Here is a 22,150-nt window from a genome sequence, read left to right on the forward strand (position 1 = left end):
CCAGGACCAGGACCAGGATCTGAAACAGGACCAGGACCGGGACCAGGACCAGGACCAGGAACAGGATCTGAAACAGGACCAGGACCGGGACCAGGACCAGGACCAGGAACAGGAACAGGAACAGGATCTGAACCAGGACCAGGACCAGGACGTCACCTGGCTTCAGTGTGTGAGGACAAGAACTCCGACTGGTCCTCACAGAGATGGAAATACAACTACACTCACACACTGACTGTCACTACTATGGAAACACAGTTTCTATGGTAACAATGTTCTGGATTCCTGCACAAGTGTTTCCACAGCAACATACAGTTCCCTACACACACACACACACACACACACACACACACACACACACACACACACACACACACACACACACACACAGACAGGATTTGCTGACGTAGCAGAAACTGACCTCAATCTTCATTTATACCATTTATATTTATATAAATGTTCTATAAACATCTGGACTATGAAGTGAGCTCCACTGGAATCTTTCCGATGTCCGGCTCAACTTCACCGAACAGACGCAGACCTGAAGCTGATGGAAGCATGAACAGTTTATTCGTTTGTCCGTTATATTTTACTGCAGATTTCACTCATGACATGTTTTGTGAGATATGAAAACAGCATAAAGTTTTTATCTTGAACTGATATGACCATGACAACCATCTGAAGGGTTTCACCCCCCCGCAGCAGGAGGAGACAAAACCCAAACCTCCCAACACTCTGCTTTTATTTTGAAGGACTCGGCCCGGAAACGTCATTGTTGTTGGCGGAAGTAGATCTGATTGAGCTAACAGTGCTAACAGGAAGGAGTGATGGCTGCCGACATCAGTGAGACGGTAAAAGACAAACTTTCTGTCCTTTCTTTCTCTGCTCGTCCCTCTCTCATCCTTCATCCCACCACGAACCAGTTCACAGACAGAACCAGTTAGCTCAAACTGCGCTAGCTGCTGCTAGCTGGTGCTAGCTGCTGCTAGCTGCTGTTAGCTGCTGCTAGCTGCTGTTAGCTAACAGCAGCTTTCGGCGCTAAATCATTCTGCCAGGCACTGTCAGTAACCCGGGTCAGTTGAGTAAGAACGGGTCAGGTGACCTGAAGGAGTCTCAGTCCTACGCATCTCGTTCCCTTGTCCTCAGGTGAATCACCATGGTAACTGACCCTGAGCAGCTGACCTGCTCCAGGTGAAGTTGGAGATCCAGATCCTCTGAGGAGCTTCTGAAGATCTAGATTCTCCTCAGAGGATGAACCTCTTTCAGCTGCTGGAGCCCAACAGAACCAGCCTGACCCGTAAAGTGCTCCCAGTCCCACAGAACCAGCCTGACCCGTAAAGTGCTGCCAGTCCCACAGAACCAGCCTGACCCGTAAAGTGCTCCCAGTCCCACAGAACCAGCCTGACCCGTAAAGTGCTCCCAGTCCCACAGAACCAGCCTGACCCGTAAAGTGCTCCCAGTCCCACAGAACCAGCCTGACCCGTAAAGTGCTCCCAGTCCCATTGGTACTGATGTTCTCAGGTCGTCCGTCTCATACGCTGAACTCGATATCTCACCAATGTCTACACCGAATTTCTTGAAATATGGTCCGAATATTCACTTAGACTCAAAAATGAACTGATTTGATTTTGGTGGTCAAAGGTCAAAGGTTGCACGTGCGTCACAAATTATGTGTTTTTTTAACCTGATGTCTTTAGATCAGTTTGATGCGTTTTCAGTTTCAAAACTGACAGAAACACACAGCAGCGTCTGCGTCCTCCTGTCCGTCCTCCTTCTACTCACCTGTCACGTCTCAGTTATATGATCGTATCTGCGGTTTTACTTGGTATGTTTATTGTATTTTTTAAATTTATGTAATAGTGAGTATTGATCATCTGCTGCGTTTCAGAGGACGGGTCGGAGACGTCTAGCAGCCGGAGATGTCTGTCCTGTGTTGTTTAAATGTCTGAAGATGGACGGACAGGCAAGCGTCTTTAGGCAGGACAGGAAGTCAGCGACAGCGTCCAAGCCTCACACAGGAAGTCAGGAGGGAGGAGCCACGGAGAGGAACGAGTCCAGTGAGGACGAACTGGGACGACTGGACATTGACCTGGACAGGAAGTCCAGACAGCACAACCTGACGTCCAGCAACGTGCGGGCCATCCTGCATGTGAGTGACACGCACAAACACGCACAGATACACACACATTAAACACACACACATATAAAAACGCACATGATGAGTCTTGTATGTAAAAGGTATAACGTGCTACACACATCCGGTTTGTAACTTGTGTTGTGTTCCGTGTCAGGAGGTGATCACACACGAACATGTGGTGGCCATGATGAAAACTGCCATCAGAGAAACTCAGGACCTTCCAATGTTTGTGAGTCCCCATGTTTCCTCATGTGAGCAGACAACCTGTCTACCTGTCTGTCTCTCACCTGTCTGTCTGACTGACTGTCTGTTTTCATCAGGAGCCTAAGATGACTCGGTCCAGACTGAAACAGGTTGTCCAGGAAGGACAGGTGAAGTCCACCTCCCATGATCCTCTCTGCTACTTTACATCAAAACTAATTTGTTTAACCAGTGTCCTTCACCTGTCTGTCCTCAACCTGTCTGTCTGTCCACCTGTCTGTCCTCCACCTGTCTGTCTGTCCACCTGTCTGTCCTCCACCTGTCTGTCTGTCCACCTGTCTGTCCTCCACCTGTCTGTCTGTCCACCTGTCTGTCTGTCCACCTGTCTGTCTGGTTGCAGCCGCTGAACTGGAGTCTGTCAGTTGTGAACACAGTCAAGGTGAGTTGCAGTGATGATTTCTGTCTGTCTGTCTCTCACCTGTCTGTCTCTCTTACCACGTCTCTGTCTCTCACTTGTCTGTCTCGCAGCCTCCCCAGTTTGTAGACATTTATCTTGATGAAGATGAGGATGATGATGATGAAGAGTATTGTCCTGATGATGAAGAGGAGGATGAAGACACAGCTGAGGAAGTTAGTGAACCTTTAACCTTTCACATCTACTGTAACCTACTGTAACTGTCCCATGAGACTGTGTCTGTCTGTGTGTGTTTAGACCTTCCTCAGTGATGGAGACAGTTTGTCTTCACCGCTCAAGATGTTTCAGTCCAGGCAACCAGAAGACCTGAGGACCAATGAGCTCCTACAGGTACTCTGACCTCTGACTCCTACAGGCACTCTGACCTCTGACTCCTATAAGTACTCTGACCTCTGACTCCTATAAGTACTCTGACTCCTATAAGTACTCTGACTCCTACAGGTACTCTGACCTCTGACTCCTATAAGTACTCTGACCTCTGACTCCTACATGTACTCTGACCTCTGACTCCTACAGGCACTCTGACCTCTGACTCCTATAAGTACTCTGACCTCTGACTCCTATAAGTACTCTGACTCCTACAGGTACTCTGACCTCTGACTCCTATAAGTACTCTGACCTCTGACTCCTACATGTACTCTGACCTCTGACTCCTACATGTACTCTGACCTCTGACTCCTACATGTACTCTGACCTCTGACTCCTACATGTACTCTGACCTCTGACTCCTACAGGTACTCTGACCTCTGACTCCTATAAGTACTCTGACCTCTGACTCCTACATGTACTCTGACCTCTGATTCCTACATGTACTCTGACCTCTGACTCCTACAGGCACTCTGACCTCTGACTCCTATAAGTACTCTGACCTCTGACTCCTATAAGTACTCTGACTCCTACAGGTACTCTGACCTCTGACTCCTATAAGTACTCTGACCTCTGACTCCTACATGTACTCTGACCTCTGACTCCTACATGTACTCTGACCTCTGACTCCTACAGGTACTCTGACCTCTGACTCCTATAAGTACTCTGACCTCTGACTCCTATAAGTACTCTGACCTCTGACTCCTACATGTACTCTGACCTCTGACTCCTACATGTACTCTGACCTCTGACTCCTATAAGTACTCTGACCTCTGACTCCTATAAGTACTCTGACTCCTACAGGTACTCTGACCTCTGACTCCTATAGGTACTCTGACCTCTGACTCCTATAGGTACTCTGACTCCTACAGGTACTCTGACCTCTGACTCCTATAAGTACTCTGACCTCTGACTCCTACAGGTACTCTGACCTCTGACTCCATAGGTACTCTGACCTCTGACTCCTATAAGTACTCTGACTCCTATAAGTACTCTGGCCTCTGACTCCTACAGGTACTCTGACCTCTGACTCCTATAGGTACTCTGACCTCTGACTCCATGGGTACTCTGGCCTCTGACCCCTACAGGTACTCTGACCTCTGACTCCTATAAGTACTCTGACCTCTGACTCCTATAAGTACTCTGACCTCTGACTCCTATAAGTACTCTGACCTCTGACTCCTATAAGTACTCTGACTCCTACAGGCACTCTGACCCCTGACTCCTATAGGTACTCTGACCTCTGACTCCTATAAGTACTCTGACTCCTACAGGTACTCTGACCTCTGACTCCTATAAGTACTCTGACCTCTGACTCCTACAGGTACTCTGACCTCTGACTCCATAGGTACTCTGACCTCTGACTCCTATAAGTACTCTGACTCCTATAAGTACTCTGACCTCTGACTCCTACAGGTACTCTGACCTCTGACTCCTATAGGTACTCTGACCTCTGACTCCATGGGTACCCTGACCTCTGACTCCTACAGGTACTCTGACCTCTGACTCCCATAAGTACTCTGACCTCTGACTCCTATAAGTACTCTGACCTCTGACTCCTACAGGTACTCTGACCTTTGACCTCTGACTCCTACAGGTACTCTGACCTCTGACTCCTATAAGTACTCTGACCTCTGACTCATAAGTACTCTGACCTCTGACTCCTATAAGTACTCTGACCTCTGACTCCCACAGGTACTCTGACCTCTGACTCCTACAGGTACTCTGACCTCTGACTCCTATAAGTACTCTGACTCCTACAGGTACTCTGACCTCTGACTCCTACAGGTACTCTGATCTCTGACTCCTACATGTACTCTGACCTCTGACTCCTACATGTACTCTGACCTCTGACTCCTACATGTACTCTGACCTCTGACTCCTATAAGTACTCTGACTCCTACAGGTACTCTGACCTCTGACTCCTACAGGTACTCTGATCTCTGACTCCTACAGGCACTCTGACCTCTGACTCCTACAGGCACTCTGACCTCTGACTCCTACAGGTACTCTGACCTCTGACTCCTACAGGCACTCTGACCTCTGACTCCTACAGGTACTCTGACCTCTGACTCATACAGGTACTCTGACCTCTGACTCCTACAGGCACTCTGACCTCTGACTCCTACAGGTACTCTGACCTCTGACTCCTACAGGCACTCTGACCTCTGACTCCTACAGGTACTCTGACCTCTGACTCCTTTAAGTACTCTGACCTGTGACTCCTATAAGTAGTCTGACCTCTGACTCCTACAGGTTCTCTGACATCTGACTCCTTTAAGTACTCTCTGACTCTTTCCCTGTGTAGAGCTCTCCAGGTCACCAGCAGATGATGATCTCCACCTGTCAGCAGCTTCTTTCAGCTCCTGCTGAATCCTTCATGGATAGACTTAATGCTGTGGAGGAGGAGCTTGACTCTGGCTCCACCCTCACCCTTAACCAGGTAGCACTAGGCTCCACAAACACCTTTAACCAGGTAACACTTACCCCCCCGCACCTTTTATCTGGTAATTTCTTGATTCGGCCACACTTGGAACTAGGTTACATTAAGCCCCACCCACACTCACGGTCTGTGTCTCAGTCTCTGCATAGAAAGGCTGAAGATGATGATGAGGAGGAGGGTGATGATGAAGGCTGTCTGGCGTTCCGAACACGCTCTAAAGTTCCTCTGGTCAACATTCCTCTGGGTCAGCTGGAGGCGGAGCTTCTGAGCCCTGACATCACAGCTGACATGTACGAGCTGAGCGCCGCCCTGCAGGAGGAGGACCGTCACTGGACCAAGTGGCTGCAGGGTCTCATGGTCCCGGACACGGAAGGTTAGAGTCTGAGACCATCACATTCATCTGCCTCATTGTTTATTTTTTCACAACAAAATTGTAATTTATATTTTCAATCATTTGTCGCTAAGGTCCAGACATGAACATGTAAATATGTGTAACATGTGCTAAGTGGACAAAGTTAATGATTGTGTTACTACAGGAAGTGTTATTTTAAAACCTTACATAATAATTAAAAACTGTTCATCAATCACTACAATCATGAATTGGTTTTTATCTATGAATAAAAAGTGTGTCAGTGTGTTGAGCGATGACTGACAGTACTGACTGTAGTACTGACAGAACCAGAGCTTCCTGCTGTCTACTCCAACAAACAGGAAGTGTGTCTGTTTTTGTTGCTTTTGCATACATCACTAGAGGAAGCAGATGATGATGATGACCCTGAATATAACTTCCTGGACGACAAGGATGAACCCGACCTGGAGGACTACAGGACAGACCGAGCTGTCCAGATCACCAGTAGGTGTCTTCATCCATTTCCTGTCTAACTCTCAGATCAGTCCTGTCGACGACATGTTGACTCTTTGGATTTGAATTGTTGAAGTGTATGAATCACCACTAAGGGGCGCTGTGTTCACTCTTCTTACTCTTCTTCTTCTTCAGAGAGGGAAGTCAACGAGCTGCTGGATGAGCTCTTCGAGACAGTGAGACCACTTCATGGTTCCTTAAAGACCAGGATGTAGTGCTACCGCTCAGGAGCATTGGTCACTCATGGTTTTCAGCAAAAAATTATCCTGTGGAACTAAACTAATTTCCACCAGAAACTAATCACAAAGACGTTTCTGAAACTGTTTTATATAAACTTGCAGATACAAATATATTTATGTTTCTAGTATATACTGTAAGTAAATGAATGTAAATAACATAACGTCACTTCACGTGCTCTTCAGCTCCAGGAGGAGGAGGCGGGAGCTGAGGGGGCGGAGCCAGCAGAGGAAGAGGAGGCCCCATCACAGACTGCTCCTAAATTCAATATCCCTCAGGCTTTACGGTAAACTGCAGAAACTTCTGTTCTCAGACTTTAAGACATTCCTATGTATGAACACATTCATCTATAGAAACACAATCAGTGCAAACCAGTGTTTCCACCAGGCTGAACAACCCCCCCCCCCCACCCCACTATAGATCATTACTATTGATTTTATTGAGAATAAATGTCGTGTTGTGTATATGAACAGTCCAAACATACAATCAGAGTGGCGTCCTCCCGTAGGGACGGTGCAGCAAAGACGTGCTGTTACTGTTTGGGTCGGGAGGAAGAGAAATGTGCTCGGCTGCTGCTGCTTCTTCAAACAGTCACGTGAAGAAGAGACCAGCAGGGGGCGACATACAGATGTGTCCTAATAGAACCTGTTACCTCAGCACATTGTTGGGTCTTTGATCAGACTTTAGTTCTCAGTGAGTCAGGTGAAGAATAGATGAAGAACCTTCAGAACATCGTGAGTGTTCTGTCCTCAGCTTCGAGGCGCCGCTGGCCGACCTGCTGACGGAGCGACGGCAGATGTTCAAAAAACAGTATGAAGCTCAGCAGCAGAGGAGGGCGCTGCAGGACACCACCAACCATCACCATGACAACACCAGTCGGAAGGACACACCCACCCCACAACTCAACCTCACCTCACCCGTCTTAGTGCTGCCAAGCCTGGTTAGCCCCGCCTTCTACCTGGACTCCGCCCAGAAACTCAAGCTGCAGCAGCAGATACAGCAGGTACGTGAATTACCCAACCACACTGATCAACACCCCCCCCCTAAAATCCTCCACATTATTCAGGCGGGGGGGGGGGTCATATGAGGAGGTCAGGCAGACAAAGTCCTATAATCCGGAGGCTCTCACTTGGACCTCCTCTGGAGAAAGGGCAGAGAATCAGAGTCCAGATGAATGTACAGCCGGGTGTCGTCTGCGTAACAGTGAACGTGCACCAGATGCTTCCTGAGGATGTTTCCTAACGGGAGCAGATGTTAGGTGAAGAGCATCGGTCCTGGGACAGAACCCTGAGGAACTCCATGTGGTTCCAGTCTCTGTAACAGAATCCTATGATCTGTGATGTCAGAAGCTGAACTAAGATCCAACAGGATGAGGACAGAGACACGTCCATCATCTGAGGACATGAGAAGCTCGTTAGGAACTGTAAACATCTGTTTCTGTGATGATTCTGAATCCTGATGTTTGTCACAGCACATCCAGCTGCTGACCCAGGTCCAGCTGCTGAGTCATCACGTGGACGCACTGAAGCAGGAAGCCTGCATCACCCAGCGTTACCTGGTGAGTCCACCTCATGTGTGAGACACTCAGAACGAACCACAATCATTACATCTTTACTGAAATTATTATTAATAATTATAAGAAATATAAGAAATACAGGTCAGACGATAACACATTGATAAATACAGTAAAATATGTTCTTCAGAATCAATAATGAAATCTGTAACTGAACTAAAGATCATTTCACTTGTTTGTGTTTGTTTATGTGTCTCAGTTCATTTCACATACAACTAAACCTTTAATCCAGACAGAATGAAAACTGAAGGACAGAGTTAAACCAGAAGTTGCGTCGAAAACTTATGAATCTGACATTTTAGTTGGTACTGCCCCCCCCCCAATCAGGGATTCTGTCAACAGCATAACTACACTCATCTCCTTCTCCAGAACGAGTTGCAGCAGTTTGCCAGACGTCAGGAGGAGCTTTGTCTCCCCAGCAGTTTCAGAGTGTGTAACCTCCAGGGGGCGCTGGCGCTCCTGCAGGAGGTTGAGCAGCGGGCGGAGCATCGTCCGGCGGCTGCAGATCCTCCCGCCTCTGGACGCTGGCTCCCCAGGATGACGGCGGCCACCAACAGTGAGGAGGAGAACCAAGGGGTTGTGTTGTCAGGGAAGTGACCCGTCGGTGTCTCAGCTTCTTCTTCTGGTTGCAGGTCACGCTTTCCCGCTGCTGCCCGCCCACGCCGCCTGGCTCTTCGCCACACGACCCGTCTTCCTCTACCCAGAACTACTTCCTGTGTGCTGCCTGGACCCGGCCTTCCACAACCAGCACCAGAGGAGTATCTACACTGCAGGAGAAGACGGGTACATCAACACGACTACACAGCGAGCGCACAACACTCTGATGTGTGAGTCTGATGCTCACACACTCTCATGTCTCCCATGATGCATCTGTGCAGGCTCGTGGTTCTGGGGCTGAAGCACTTCGAGGGCGCCGTTGACGTGGATCAGCTGATCAGCTCCTACCTGCTGTGTAAGAACCGATGGAGTTTCAAGAAACGCCTCAAAGAGATGAGCGGACCCCGAGGACCGCCGGACAACGCCATCAAGGTGACATCACTGTGACATCATCTCGCTGTGATGTCACAGTAACATCACTGACATCACTACACACGGTCTCTAAACAGCTGTGAGGTGTGACGTTGAACTTCTTCTTGTGTTTTCAGTTGTTCATGACTCATCACGTGGTTCCACCGCTGCCACACGTGTGCAGCAGAGTCCAACCAGGAGACCAGCGCCCCCCAGTGGACAGGAGCACCTGCACCATGCCCAGCTGGCTCAAGGTCCGCGAGACTCATCACCAGCTAATATAAAGTGTGAATTAACTTCCTGGTCACGTTCTGACCTTCTGACCTTCTGACCTTCTGACCTTCTGATGTTCTGACCTTCTGACCTTCTGATGTTCTGACCTTCTGATGTTCTGACCTTCTGACCTTCTGATGTTCTGACCTTCTGATGTTCTGACCTTCTGATCTTCTGATGTTCTGACCTTCTGATGTTCTGACCTTCTGATGTTCTGACCTTCTGATGTTCTGACCTTCGGATGTTCTGACCTTCTGATGTTCTGACCTTCTGATGTTCTGACCTTCTGACCTTCTTATGTTCTGATGTTCTGACCTTCTGACGTTCTGATGTTCTGACCTTCTGATCTTCTGATCTTCTGATCTTCTGACCTTCTGGTCTTCTGACCTTCTGATTTTCTGACCTTCTGATGTTCTGACCTTCTGATGTTCTGACCTTCTGATGTTCTGACCTTCGGATGTTCTGACCTTCTGATGTTCTGACCTTCTGATGTTCTGACCTTCTGACCTTCTGATGTTCTGATGTTCTCACCTGTAGAACAGTCAACAGATCATCCAGAAGACCCGACTGGGCGCCAGCTCTTACCCCCCCTCCCTGCCCCCGACCTGCACCCTCAGGCTCCACCCACATTACCTCAGCAAGACCGCCCGCCCCCATCCCCCCCGCCACAAACGCCTCTTCAACCTGGCCCACAATGCTTTTCTGCTGCCACTCGCTCAAGCCCCGGCAGACAGACAGGCGGAGGGAGGGGCAGACAGACAGGTAGTTGTGCAGCCAATCAGCTACCTGTCTCTCTCTCCTCCAGGTATCACGTTACTCTCCGACTCACCTGTTTCAGGAGCCCTTCTATTGGCTCCGCCTCCGGTCAGTGGGGCCGCCCCATTGGCTGCTGTTCATCAAGTCGCCTGTCACCCTGTCCGTACGGAGCAGTCCTGTCTTCCTATTGGCCAGATCACTGCCCCCCCCCTTCTACCCCTCCCCTCACCGTCCACTACAAATCCCATCATCCCTTGCTCAGCTGCCCCCATAGAGCCTTGCTGCCTCCTCCTGGAGGTGGTGATGACGGAGCCGGCTCCGCCCACCACCTCCTCCCAACATGCATCTGGGCAACAGCACCTTGCAGAGGTGAAGCAGAACTCTACCAGCCCACCCCCCCCAGGGGAGGAGGAGGGTCAGGGGGAGGAGGAGGAGGATTTGATAATGGTGGGAGTGGTCAGTTTGAGTGAAGAAGAGAAGACTGGTGGAGAGGAGGAAGAGGGACAAGGAGGAGGAGGAGGAGAGGAACCAGGCAGTGGAGGTGGGGAGGAGCAGAGACAGGAGGGAGAGGAGGGAGAGCAGGAGGACGGGGGGGCAGAGAGGGACGAGGAGGAGGGAGAAAAGGAGAAGGATGAAGACCAGGACCAACAGGGTGATGAGGAGGAGGAAGAGGAGGAGGAAGAAGAAGAGGAGGAGGACTTTGATGACCTCACACAGGATGAAGACGAGGAGGAAGTGATGTCATCAGCATCGGAGGAGTCGGTGCTGTCTGTTCCAGAGCTGCAGGTAAACAGAAGCAGGGTGCATGATGGGAGTTCGCCTCTAATGTCAAGGTTCTATTTCCTGTTCTGTTCGAGGACTGTGAGGTTCCTTCAGCCGACCGACCGACCGACCGACCGACGAACGACCGACCGACCGACCGACCGACCGACCGACCGACCGACCGACCGACCGACCGACCGACCGACTGACTGTATGACCAACTGACCGACTGACTGACTGACTGACTGACTGTATGACCGACTGACCAACTGACCGACTGACCGACTGACCGACTGACCGACCAACTGACTGACTGACTGTATGACCAACTGACCGAACGACTGACTGACTGTATGACCAACTGACCGACTGACCGACTGACCGACTGACCGACTGACCGACCGACCGACCGACCGACCGACTGACTGACCGACTGACCGACCGACTGACTGACTGTATGACCGACCGACCGACCGACAGACCGACCGACCGACCGACCGACCGACCGACTGACTGACCGACTGACCGACCGACTGACTGTATGACCGACCGACCGACCGACCGACCGACCGACCGACCGACTGACTGACTGACTGACTGACCGACTGACCGACCGACTGACTGTATGACTGACCGACTGACTGACCGACTGACCGACTGACCGACCGACTGACTGTATGACCGACCGACCGACCGACCGACCGACCGACCGACTGACTGACTGACTGACTGACCGACTGACTGACTGTATGACTGACCGACTGACTGACCGACTGACTGACTGACTGACTGACCGACCGACCGACCGACCGACCGACCGACCGACCGACCGACCGACCGACTGACTGACTGACTGACTGACTGACTGACCGACCGACTGACTGACTGACTGACCGACCGACCGACCGACCGACTGACTGACTGACTGACCGACTGACCGACCGACTGACTGTATGACTGACCGACTGACCGACCGACTGACTGTATGACTGACCGACTGACCGACTGACTGACCCCCCCCATAAAATATAAGCCGTCTTATGTCCCATAATGCATTGGAACAGCCCGACCTGTCCTTTAAAATGTGAATTTGAGCTGATAAAGTTTATTCCTACATTTAATGATGTATCAATACTAAGTTTAAAATATATATTTAAAATAATCATCTGACGTGGTTGTTATCGTTGTCGTTGTTGTGAAGTCCCCGAAGTCGTTGTACAGTGAGGTCGTGGTTAGTGAAGGATTTCGGACACATGACATCTCTGACCTCTGACCTTTCAGGAGACCATGAAGCAGCTGACCTGGCTGGCGGCGGAGCGGCGTCTCTGTGCGGACGGAGACTCGGAAGAGGATCATTCGCCGACATCGGCCTGCTCTCAGGAAGAGGAGGAGGAGGAAGAGGAGGAGGAGGAGGGGCCTAAGGGGGAGGAGTCCGAAGAGGGGAGGAGTGGTACGGTAGGAGGAGATGAGGAGATGCCGTCCAGAGAAGGGACGCCCAGAGGAGGAGGAAGGTGTCCTGGAAGAGGTCGAGGTCAGAGGTCATTCTGCTGTGTGTGTCTCTGAGTGTCTGGTGGTGTTTGTGCTGAGCTGTCGTCTCTGCAGGTCGCACGCGGCCGCTCGGCGCCATGAGGAGCCGTCGGCAGGAGCGTCGCAGCAAAGACTCGGCCAAGCTGCTGCTGCTGTTTGATGAAAACATCCTGGACAACGACCCGCAGCGGGAGAGCAAAGACGTGGCGTTCGCCCAGGGCTACCTGAACCGGGTGAGAGGACGACTGTTGCCGTGGGCGACGTGGACGCTCTGAGCCGTGTTAACCTGGGTCTCTGTGTCTGCAGGTGCGTGAGGCGCTGCAGGACGTCCCTGCACAGGTGGAGGAGTTCGTGTCACTGCTGAACAAGTTTGAGCAGGTGGGAGACGGACAGGAAGTGGTGCTGCTGTTCAGAAGACTGCAGTGCATCCTGGGAGATCGGATAGACCTCCTCCGAGACTTTGCCGCATTCCTGCAACCCGAGCAGGCGCTGCAGTGTGGCCTGGTGAGCACAGGGGGCGCCACCTGCTGTCTCTGATCAGATGTATTTTCTCTGGGGTATTGATCACATCTGTCTCTGCAGTGGGAGGAGCAGCAGGCGTTCGACCGCAGCCGGCGTTTCCTGCGACAGTTAGAAATTAGTTTTGGAGAAAATCCATCACATTATCAGAAAATCATCAAAGCTCTTCAGACGAGTCCCGAACTGAGTCCGGACGGCGTCCACGAGGTAATCGACCGCCATCTGGAGACTGATCTGATTGATCTGATATTATTGATCAGCTGTTGTTTACTTTATTGATCAGCTATGTCCCTGCGTATTGAGGTAAAATCCCCGGTTCTCTTGGTTCTCAGCTGAAAGCTCAGATGGTCACGCTCCTCAAAGGCCACACCCATCTGCAAGCAGAATTCTGGGTCTTTTTTGACGACCTCCGCCCCCCTCCTGCCTGTCCCGGACAGTTCGAAGAAGCTCATTGGCCAGAAGAGGGAGTGTGTGGTTTGGACAGTGGAGATGCCGTTGTGCCAGTGTCAGGAGGCGGAGCCAGTAGCGGCTTTGAGGAAGTGACACTGCCAGAGCTTGAAGAGGAAGAGGAGGGGCATAAAATCCAACCAGCAACGAGCCGACGCCAGAGGAGGAAGATGGCCGCCCACAAAAACTACAAGGTCAATAAAGCTTTCATTCATGACTCTGACACAGTCACTGTGTTCTGACCCGCTGTATGTTTCCAGGACTGTGATTGGCTGGATAAAGACTGGCCCTGTCACCACACTAAGATCCGCAGACACACGAGGAAAGGGTGCTCTCGTTGTCATGGCAACAAGGTCCGTCCTCCATTGTCATCGTGGTCCTTTACTTTGAAGTTGGTTCAACACATCCAGGATCTGTTAATCCAGCTGAATTTAACAATCAAGTTAGCGACCTAAGTGGTCACATGACTCTGGGTATCCACTCGCTCAGTTAACTCAGGTTTTCCTACTGTACAGTGCACAGAAAAGGGGCGGGGTTTCCTGCATAGGACCAATCACAGACCTGGGCAGTTTGAGTGACAGCAGAGCCGAGGATCAAACCGTTGAATAATAAAAATCTGAGGAAAACAAACATCCAGAATAAAAGACAGAGTTCAGCTGCTGAATCCAGAAAGAACATCTGGTTAAACATCTGGGATTGTTCTTAATGTCAAACTGTTCATGAACCAGATCTGAGTTTAATGTCATCTGTGTTTCCATCACATGTCATTTGTGTTGTCATTGTGTGTTCAACACGAGTTACCATGGCAACATGATGGTGTGAATCAGTGACAAACTCAACTCACCAGCTTGTTGTCCCTCCAGACCTCAGGGGGCGTGTCCAGAGCCATGAAGAGCCTGGACCCTCTTTACTCTGACATCACCTCTGTCCACAACCAATCAGGGGACAAGTATCTGGAGCAGTCTGTGGAGGACAGTCCACCTCAAGGTCACACAAACACACACACCTGTACACACACCTGTACACACACCTGTACACACACCTGTACACACACCTGTACACACTCAGGTGTGGTGTCATTAACAAAACCAGTGTGTGTGTGTCTGTATATAATCAGATCGGAGCAGTGCATCATGGGAAGGCTCATTCCGTCTGACTGATGAGAAGGAGGAGGAGGAGCTGGACGATGAGGAGGACAATGAAGATGAGAAGAAGAATAAAGAGCAGAGTCCTGCAGTGACGAGGAGCAGAAGAGAGGAGGCGCTCTCTCCCTCTGTCACCTCCTCAACTATCACTTCTTCTGTGTCCTCCTCCATCTTCACTTCTACATCAGTTACCTCCTCCTCTCCTTCTGTCTGCACCTCCTCCATCTCCTCCTCTTCCTCCATCATCTCCTCCTCCATCTCCTCCTCTTCCTCCATCATCTCCTCCTCCATCACCTCCTCTTCTGCCACCTCTCCCTCCTCTGCTCCTCCTGATCTCCCCGTCTGTGCAAAGAACATTTCTCTGAGTGCAAGTGGAGAGAAAGTGATTCTGTGGACCAGGTACTGACCCCCCCCCTGCTCCTCCTCTTCCTCCTTCGTCTCTCCATCAGGAGGAGGAGGAGCACAGGGTCTAAACTTCTTGTTGTTTCTCAGGGAGGCGGACCGAGTCATCCTGACCACGTGTCAGCAGGAAGGAGCCAATCAGAACACGTTCCAGTCCGTCTCTACTCTGCTCGGCAACAAGACTCCCAGCGAGGTGATTGGCGGCTCCTTCTCTCTGCTGTGATTGGTCGGTGAGGTTTGAACCCGGCGTCAGTAACCGTCCCACGTTTCTCCAGGTGTCTCGAAGGTTTCGTGATTTGATGCATTTGTTTCGGACGGCGGCTCGTCAGACCAGCTCCGAGGACGAGGCTCCGCCCACTGAGACGGCAGCCAATGAGGAGGACTGATTTGAACCAACCAGAAGAGACACAGCAGCCAACCAGCTCCAGTTGTATATGAAGACCTTTATTGTGAAAAGGTTCAGTTGTGTTAAACGACCCTGTAAAATGTGTAAATATCAAACCTCAAGATTATTTAATGTATGTTTTTACAATAAAACTGTTTCAATCTGGATCAGATCTCACAGACCACTTCAGTCCTCACAGACCACCTGAGACCACTTCAGACCTCACAGACCACGTCAGACCTCTCAGACCACCTGAGACCACTTCAGACCTCACAGACCACTTCAGACCTCACAGACCACTTCAGACCTCTCAGACCACTTCAGACCACCTGAGACCACTTCAGACCACTTCAGACCACCTCAGACCTCACAGACCACTTCAGTCCTCACAGACCACCTGAGACCACTTCAGACCACCTCAGACCTCACAGACCACTTCAGTCCTCACAGACCACCTGAGACCACTTCAGACCTCACAGACCACATCAGACCTCTCAGACCAGCTGAGACCACTTCAGACCTCACAGACCACCTAAGACCACATCAGACCTCACAGACCACTTCAGACCACCTCAGACCAGCTGAGACCATTTCAGACCTCACAGACCACCTGAGACCACATCAGACCTCACAGACCACTTCAGATCACCTGAGACCACTTCAGACCTCTCAGACCACTTCAGACCTCACAGACCAGCTGAGACCACTTCAGACCTCACAGACCACCTCAGTCCTCACAGACCAACTCAGACCTCACAGACCAGCTGAGACCACTTCAGACCTCACAGACCAGCTGAGACCACTTCAGACCTCACAGACCACCTCAGACCTCACAGACCAGCTGAGACCACTTCAGACCTCACAGACCACTTCAGACCACCTCAGATCACCTGAGACCACTTCAGACCTCACAGACCACCTGAGACCACTTCAGACCTCACAGACCACCTGAGACCACTTCAGACCTCTCAGACCACTTCAGATCACATCAGACCACTTCAGACCTCACAGACCACCTCAGTCCTCACAGACCACCTCAGACCTCACAGACCACCTGAGACCACTTCAGACCTCTCAGACCACCTCAGACCTCACAGACCAGCTGAGACCACTTCAGACCTCACAGACCACTTCAGTCCTCACAGACCACCTGAGACCACTTCAGACCTCACAGACCACATCAGACCTCACAGACCAGCTGAGACCACCTCAGACCTCACAGACCACTTCAGATCACATCAGACCACTTCAGTCCTCACAGACCACCTCAGATCACAAACGTTGTGTGAACACTCATTGTCTCTTTAAACAGAATCAGGAAGTGATGTGTGTTATTCTTTTATTATGAAACTTGAAAAACATCTTTAAGGATCATAAAAGATTTCAGAAGAAGAGTCCAAACATCAGGGAGGTGTGGCTATACATGAAGAAGGCGGGGTTTAGAAACAACTTTTTGTTTCAGATGATAAAAAAAATCAAGTTACAAAACCAAACGATTACAAACAGGAAAGTTGTGGATCATCCCCAGAACCTCTGCCTGCCGGAGGGCGGAGCCAGCGTCTGTGGAGGAGGCGGGACGCTGAAGATGGAACCGCCCGCCTCCACCATGAAGATGAAGTAGATGTTGGCGACCATCATGACCAGACTCGGCAGGAAGGAGAGGCCGAAACCGAAACCTCGAACGCTGCTGCCGCACGCCGCCGCCGCCCAGTAAATCAGCCTGAGACACAAATCAAACGCACATGAGTAGAACCGGGTGAACTCCGCCGGAGACGTGAATCAAACGCTCCTCTGGATGTTTACAAACAGGTCACATGACTCACCGTCCAAAGGCAAAGACCACCGTCAGCAGGGGGACGAGCTTCAGGTGTTCTTGATCCAGGTACATCGCCATGACGACCAGCTGCAGGAAGTAGATCAGGAACAAGGAGGTGGAGTCAGAGACGAAGCGGTGGTGGATGGTGACATCATAAAGCTCCGCCCCCTTCATCTCATCATCAAACAGAGGCCGCAACACGCCCGAGCGGAGCCGAGTGACGCCCAGGACCAGCCAACCTGAGACAGACGGGTGAGAGACAGACGGGTGAGAGACAGACGGGTGAGAGACAGACGGGTGAGAGACAGACGGGTGAGAGACAGACGGGTGAGGGACGGACGGTACGGAGACGCCCACTGACAGATGGCGTCCGTTGGACTCACCGAGGACGATGGGCGTGGCAGCAAACACGGAGCAGCGAAGTGTGTAGATGAGCCTCAAGGGGGCGCCATCCAGCAAGGGCGCGTCAAACGGCAGGAACACAAATCCCCCCCACACCAGGAAGGGGAAAAAGAGCGCTGAGATCACCAAGGCTCCGCCCACCTTCAGGATGTCTCTGCTGGGACAGCCCCGCCCACCTGAGAGACAGACAGGTTAAAGGTGAAGGGGAGAGGAGGTGAGACAGGCGAGGAAACGGTTTACTCACATCTGGCAGGGGACGTGTCTTTGGTCCACTCGTACTGGCAGCCATGTTGGTTGTAGTCCTGGGACGCTCCTCCGGGACCCAGGAAGGGACTCCTCTCTGACTCCATGTCCCAGAATGCCTCACTCTGTCTGGGTGAGGACGTGGAGGGGAGGACGGTCACTGCAGGACTAAACACCTGAGCAGCTTTTTCTGGAAGATGATTCTCTGTAGGCTCCGCCTTCTTGTCCAGGTCTGTCGTCAACCCCTCCCACTCTCCCACCGATCCGGTCCCCCCCCCCCTACCCCCATCTGCCATCAACACTCTGTCACTTTCTGTCCAACTCGTCTCCTCGCTCGACCTCACACTCATCCTGTCCCCTTTACCTGTCTGTCCTCCACCCATCTTACCACCCGTCTGTCCCTCTGTCTGTCCCTCTGTCTGTCCCTCTGTCTGTCTGTCCCCAGGCCACGGCAGCGTGCTGGACTCCGTCAGTGATGATGTCACCACCTTGTCCTCTCCCTCAGTGTGTCTTCTCATCGTCTGTCTTCTGTCCTGTTTCCTGTTTGGACAGTTCATCGATGCAAATATGTTTTTACTTTTTGGATTTGATTGACTGATATTAAATGATCATGTCTGTTTATGGACACCTGCAGAACTCGGGCCTGAACTCTGAAGGTTATCAGGTGAACGACAGGTTGAATCAGATCTTTCATTCCTACAAACATCTTCACTTGGGATAAATCACCATGGTAACTAGAAGTGTCATCGACACATGCAGCTCCTCTGGAGAAGATCCTGAGGATCTGCAGAGTTCAGTCCCAACTGGAGATGAACTGGGAGGCTGCTAATGTTGCTCAGGTTGAATAATGAGCTAGAACACTGCGTCAAAAGATTTAGCCTCGGATAATAAAACAAACATTAAATCTCAAAGCTTTGAAACAGACAGGAAACAGGAAATGTTCTCACGTTGTGCTTCTTCTTCTCTTGAGTTTCCTGAACCTCAAAGTTCTGATCCGACAAACCAACAAGTGACTCGACACTGATCAGAGGCTTCGTGCAGCTTCTCTCTCACACAAAGTGTTTTACAGTTTTTGTAAACTACAAAAATACTAAACGCTTTAGTATTTTTGAATTTTGTATTTTGGTACAAAATATGAATAAATTTCCATCAAACCAATCAAGTTGAAATTACAAAAAACATCAGTTTGATCCTCAGATTGGTGCAGCCAGATACCTGATCCTGGACCTGATCCTGGATCTGATCCTGGACCTGATCCTGGACCTGATCCTGGACCTGATCCTGGACCTGATCCTGGATCTGATCCTGGACCTGATCCTGGATCTGATCTCACTTCAGAACTCACTTCAGAGTACCCTGCTCACGTGACTGAAGGTCCGGCTGCTACATATGACGTCACCGACCGTAACATGGGGGCCATGACGTGATTCAGATAAAACATAAACAACAACAATCGAACCAGCACGGTCTCGAACCGAGTATGACGTCATTATCAATGACCACGCGTGTGTAAATGATCAGAAATCACTTCACCTCGATGGAAGACGGACATTAGCTCCGTGCTAACAAGCTAACATGCTAACAGAGGTGGAATGAGACTGACCTGGATTCAAACTGATCGACAGGTCAAAGGTCACACACACTGACCAAGGAGATGATCTTCCTCCTCTTCCTCCTTCTACTTCTCCTTCTTCTTCTTCTTCTTCTCCTTCTTCTTCTCCTACTTCTTCTCCTTCTTCTTCTTCTCCGGTTGTTTTTGTTGTCACACAGTCCGGAAGTGAAGCTCAGGTGTGGTCGCGTCAGGTGAGTTAAAGGGAAAGTTCTCTTAAAGCTGAGGTCACCACTTCAGTTCACAAGTCAGGAGCTGAACGAAGTGTCGGGACTCGAACGTATGAACAACTCAAACTTCCGGTCTGTCGAGAACAAACAAACAAACAAAGTTAGACCAAATGAATGGATTCACAAAGTGAAACGCTTTTACTTTGAAATGGCTACAGGAAGGATGTATTTCTGTTTATGACAACTTCATCAGATAATCAGAGAAAATTATCTTTGCCTGAATTTTTATGTTTATATGATGAATTTATGTCACTAACATGAATATCTTGTAAATGCAGAATGGAAAGGACTGGACCACATGTCGTTCAGAGGGAGAAGAGCTCTGATCACAAATCACTTGGTTTCTTCCACTTTGTCACAGGTTAGCACATAGAGCCCCCTACAGGCGTGTTGGAGGTACTGCATCTGTTGCAGGGCTCAGAGTGAAAGAGGAAGGTGGACATGGTTTAACTTTAGAGCTTTTCTCCAGAAGTTTGTTCAGTTACCAGGCACATGACGTGCGAGGGAGAAAGTATCATTTTAAGAAAAACTGTATTTGAAGAAACTCTGTTTCTGTCGATCACTGGAAATGTAAGAGTGGATGCACCAGGCACTTTTTAAAACATGGAACTCATTAAATAATGGACACGTCTGGAGCTTCCCTCTTCTGGTAGAATCAGTGATTTATGGTGTTTTAAAATGAGGCACATAGTAGATGCTGGGTTGAATATTACACCAGGGACATTCTGAACTTGTGAATTAAAACACTAACTGATAACTGGAATTGCTGCAGGAATGTTGTCAATCTCATTTTATTAGTATAGCCCATATTCACAAATCCCAGTTTGTCTCATAACGAGGATCAACTTCCTGTTCTTAACTCAACGAGAGTCAAACAGAAACTTAGTGATCAGTGAATAAAGCTCAGTCCCATGTGAGGATCCTCTCCCAGGACACACACATGCTGATGGAACTGAACACATCAACACAACAACACAACAACACAACAACACAACAACACAACAACACAACAACAACAGGATTCCCTTCATGAGAAGAACCAGTTTGTAACTTCATGTTTAAAGTGTTTATAAATGAAGTCTGATGGAGATGAAGGAGCAGATGAACTGAGGAGTTCCTGATGGTGAAGATGTGAGGAGACATGTTGTGTGTCCAGAAGTCTGGTTGTGATCATAATCCCTTATTGATATTTTTATCCTGCTCATAGTGTATACATCGTCCTTAAATCTTACAATTCCTGTTAATACTGTAATATTCCATATATATTTCTTACTGTACAGATCTTATTTATTTACATTTTTCACTTTAATATGCACAATACTCTGAACTTTTACCGCCTTTTTTGCTCTTCTGGTTAGATGCTCAACTGCATTTCATTGTATAAGAACTTGTACTGTGCAATGACAATAAAGTTGAATCTGATCTAATCTAGTCCTTGATCAGCTGACACCAGGATCTAGATCAACAACCAGGATCAGGATCCACCACCAGGATCTGGATCAGGATCCACCACCGGGATCTGGACCCACCACCGGGATCAGGATCCACCACCAGGATCAGGATCCGCCACCGGGATCTGGATCCACCATCGGGATCTGGATCCACCACCGGGATCTGGACCTCTGGTTCACGATGTGGTTCTGGATCTGCAAACGATAGAGCAGTAACAGAATGTAGCAGTGATCTAGAAGAGGACTGTGAAGGACTCACAGGACCAGTACTCCAGGTTTCACATTTCTACATGTAAACTGGAAAAACACTACACAAGTATTGTGTAAAATCCAGAAAGAAAATGAAACTGAGTGGTGAACTGGAACCAGTGTGGAGAGGAACATTAGATACGAGGTCAGCTGGTCTCCAGTGGTTCTGTGATGGATCAGAAACCTTCTCACGAAGTGAAGAACCGATGACCAATCGGATCTTTTATCAGGAAGTTTGATTGTAAACGTTCTCGTTCGTGGCAGCTGCTTCATTTAGTGGAGGGCGTGGCCAAGTTGTCTATTTTTATAAAAGAAGAAAAAACAGTGAGTTCCTCTTTTTTGTGTCAGGGAAACATGAAAGAATTGAATGTGTTGTTATGAAAATATCATTAAATACAATTAAATAAAGTTTTTGTTGAAAAATATAAAAAGCCGTCTGTCTCTAGGGTTGGGGTAGGATAGTACAGATAGTAGTACACATAGTACTCTACACAGTTCTACTCACAGTAGTACACACAGTACAAGGGTACAGGGCTAGGCACAGTAGCCCACTACATACACAGTACCGCAGTATTTAAGTTACACAGTATTTCATTAATGCTGTAGTTGTGTTACGCTTTAGTTGAATAATGCAG

General features: G+C 49.6%; 2 protein-coding genes across 6 annotated transcripts; one reads left to right on the plus strand and one right to left on the minus strand.

Moving 5' to 3' along the window:
- The first annotated feature begins 784 nt into the window (after positions 1-784).
- Positions 785-15,682, plus strand: LOC133013831 (GON-4-like protein). 2 transcript variants are annotated; one of them, XM_061080911.1, is made up of 29 exons: positions 785-848; positions 1,886-2,146; positions 2,289-2,363; positions 2,455-2,505; positions 2,736-2,774; positions 2,864-2,965; positions 3,048-3,140; positions 5,485-5,652; positions 5,758-5,992; positions 6,371-6,472; positions 6,617-6,657; positions 6,904-7,004; positions 7,472-7,721; positions 8,190-8,276; positions 8,661-8,847; positions 8,924-9,074; positions 9,170-9,320; positions 9,437-9,553; positions 10,110-11,114; positions 12,372-12,621; positions 12,693-12,850; positions 12,924-13,121; positions 13,200-13,343; positions 13,469-13,777; positions 13,844-13,936; positions 14,447-14,570; positions 14,701-15,127; positions 15,221-15,323; positions 15,406-15,682. In XM_061080911.1, exons 1-29 carry the CDS (start codon positions 825-827, stop codon positions 15,514-15,516), a joined length of 5,157 nt encoding a protein of 1,718 aa, XP_060936894.1. In that variant the 5' UTR covers positions 785-824; the 3' UTR covers positions 15,517-15,682. The 2 variants fall into 2 exon arrangements, with proteins under 2 accessions (XP_060936894.1, XP_060936895.1); XM_061080912.1 differs by lacking the exon at positions 13,844-13,936.
- A 1,155-nt stretch (positions 15,683-16,837) lies between these two features.
- tmem79b (transmembrane protein 79b) lies at positions 16,838-19,875 on the minus strand. Of its 4 annotated transcripts, none has more exons than XM_061080915.1 (5): positions 19,624-19,875; positions 17,978-18,516; positions 17,715-17,909; positions 17,339-17,570; positions 16,838-17,235 (listed from the first exon to the last, which is right to left on the minus strand). In XM_061080915.1, the coding sequence occupies exons 2-5, from the start codon at positions 18,492-18,494 to the stop codon at positions 17,034-17,036; spliced, it is 1,146 nt and encodes a 381-aa protein (XP_060936898.1). In that variant the 5' UTR covers positions 18,495-18,516; positions 19,624-19,875; the 3' UTR covers positions 16,838-17,033. The 4 variants fall into 4 exon arrangements, with proteins under 4 accessions (XP_060936898.1, XP_060936897.1, XP_060936900.1 ...); XM_061080914.1 differs by having other exon boundaries at positions 19,580-19,875; XM_061080917.1 differs by having other exon boundaries at positions 17,978-18,105; positions 19,624-19,874.
- Between the last annotated feature and the right edge of the window lie 2,275 nt (positions 19,876-22,150).

The sequence above is a fragment of the Limanda limanda genome, chromosome 11 (assembly GCF_963576545.1).
Source record: "Limanda limanda chromosome 11, fLimLim1.1, whole genome shotgun sequence".
Classification (NCBI taxonomy): domain Eukaryota; kingdom Metazoa; phylum Chordata; class Actinopteri; order Pleuronectiformes; family Pleuronectidae; genus Limanda; species Limanda limanda.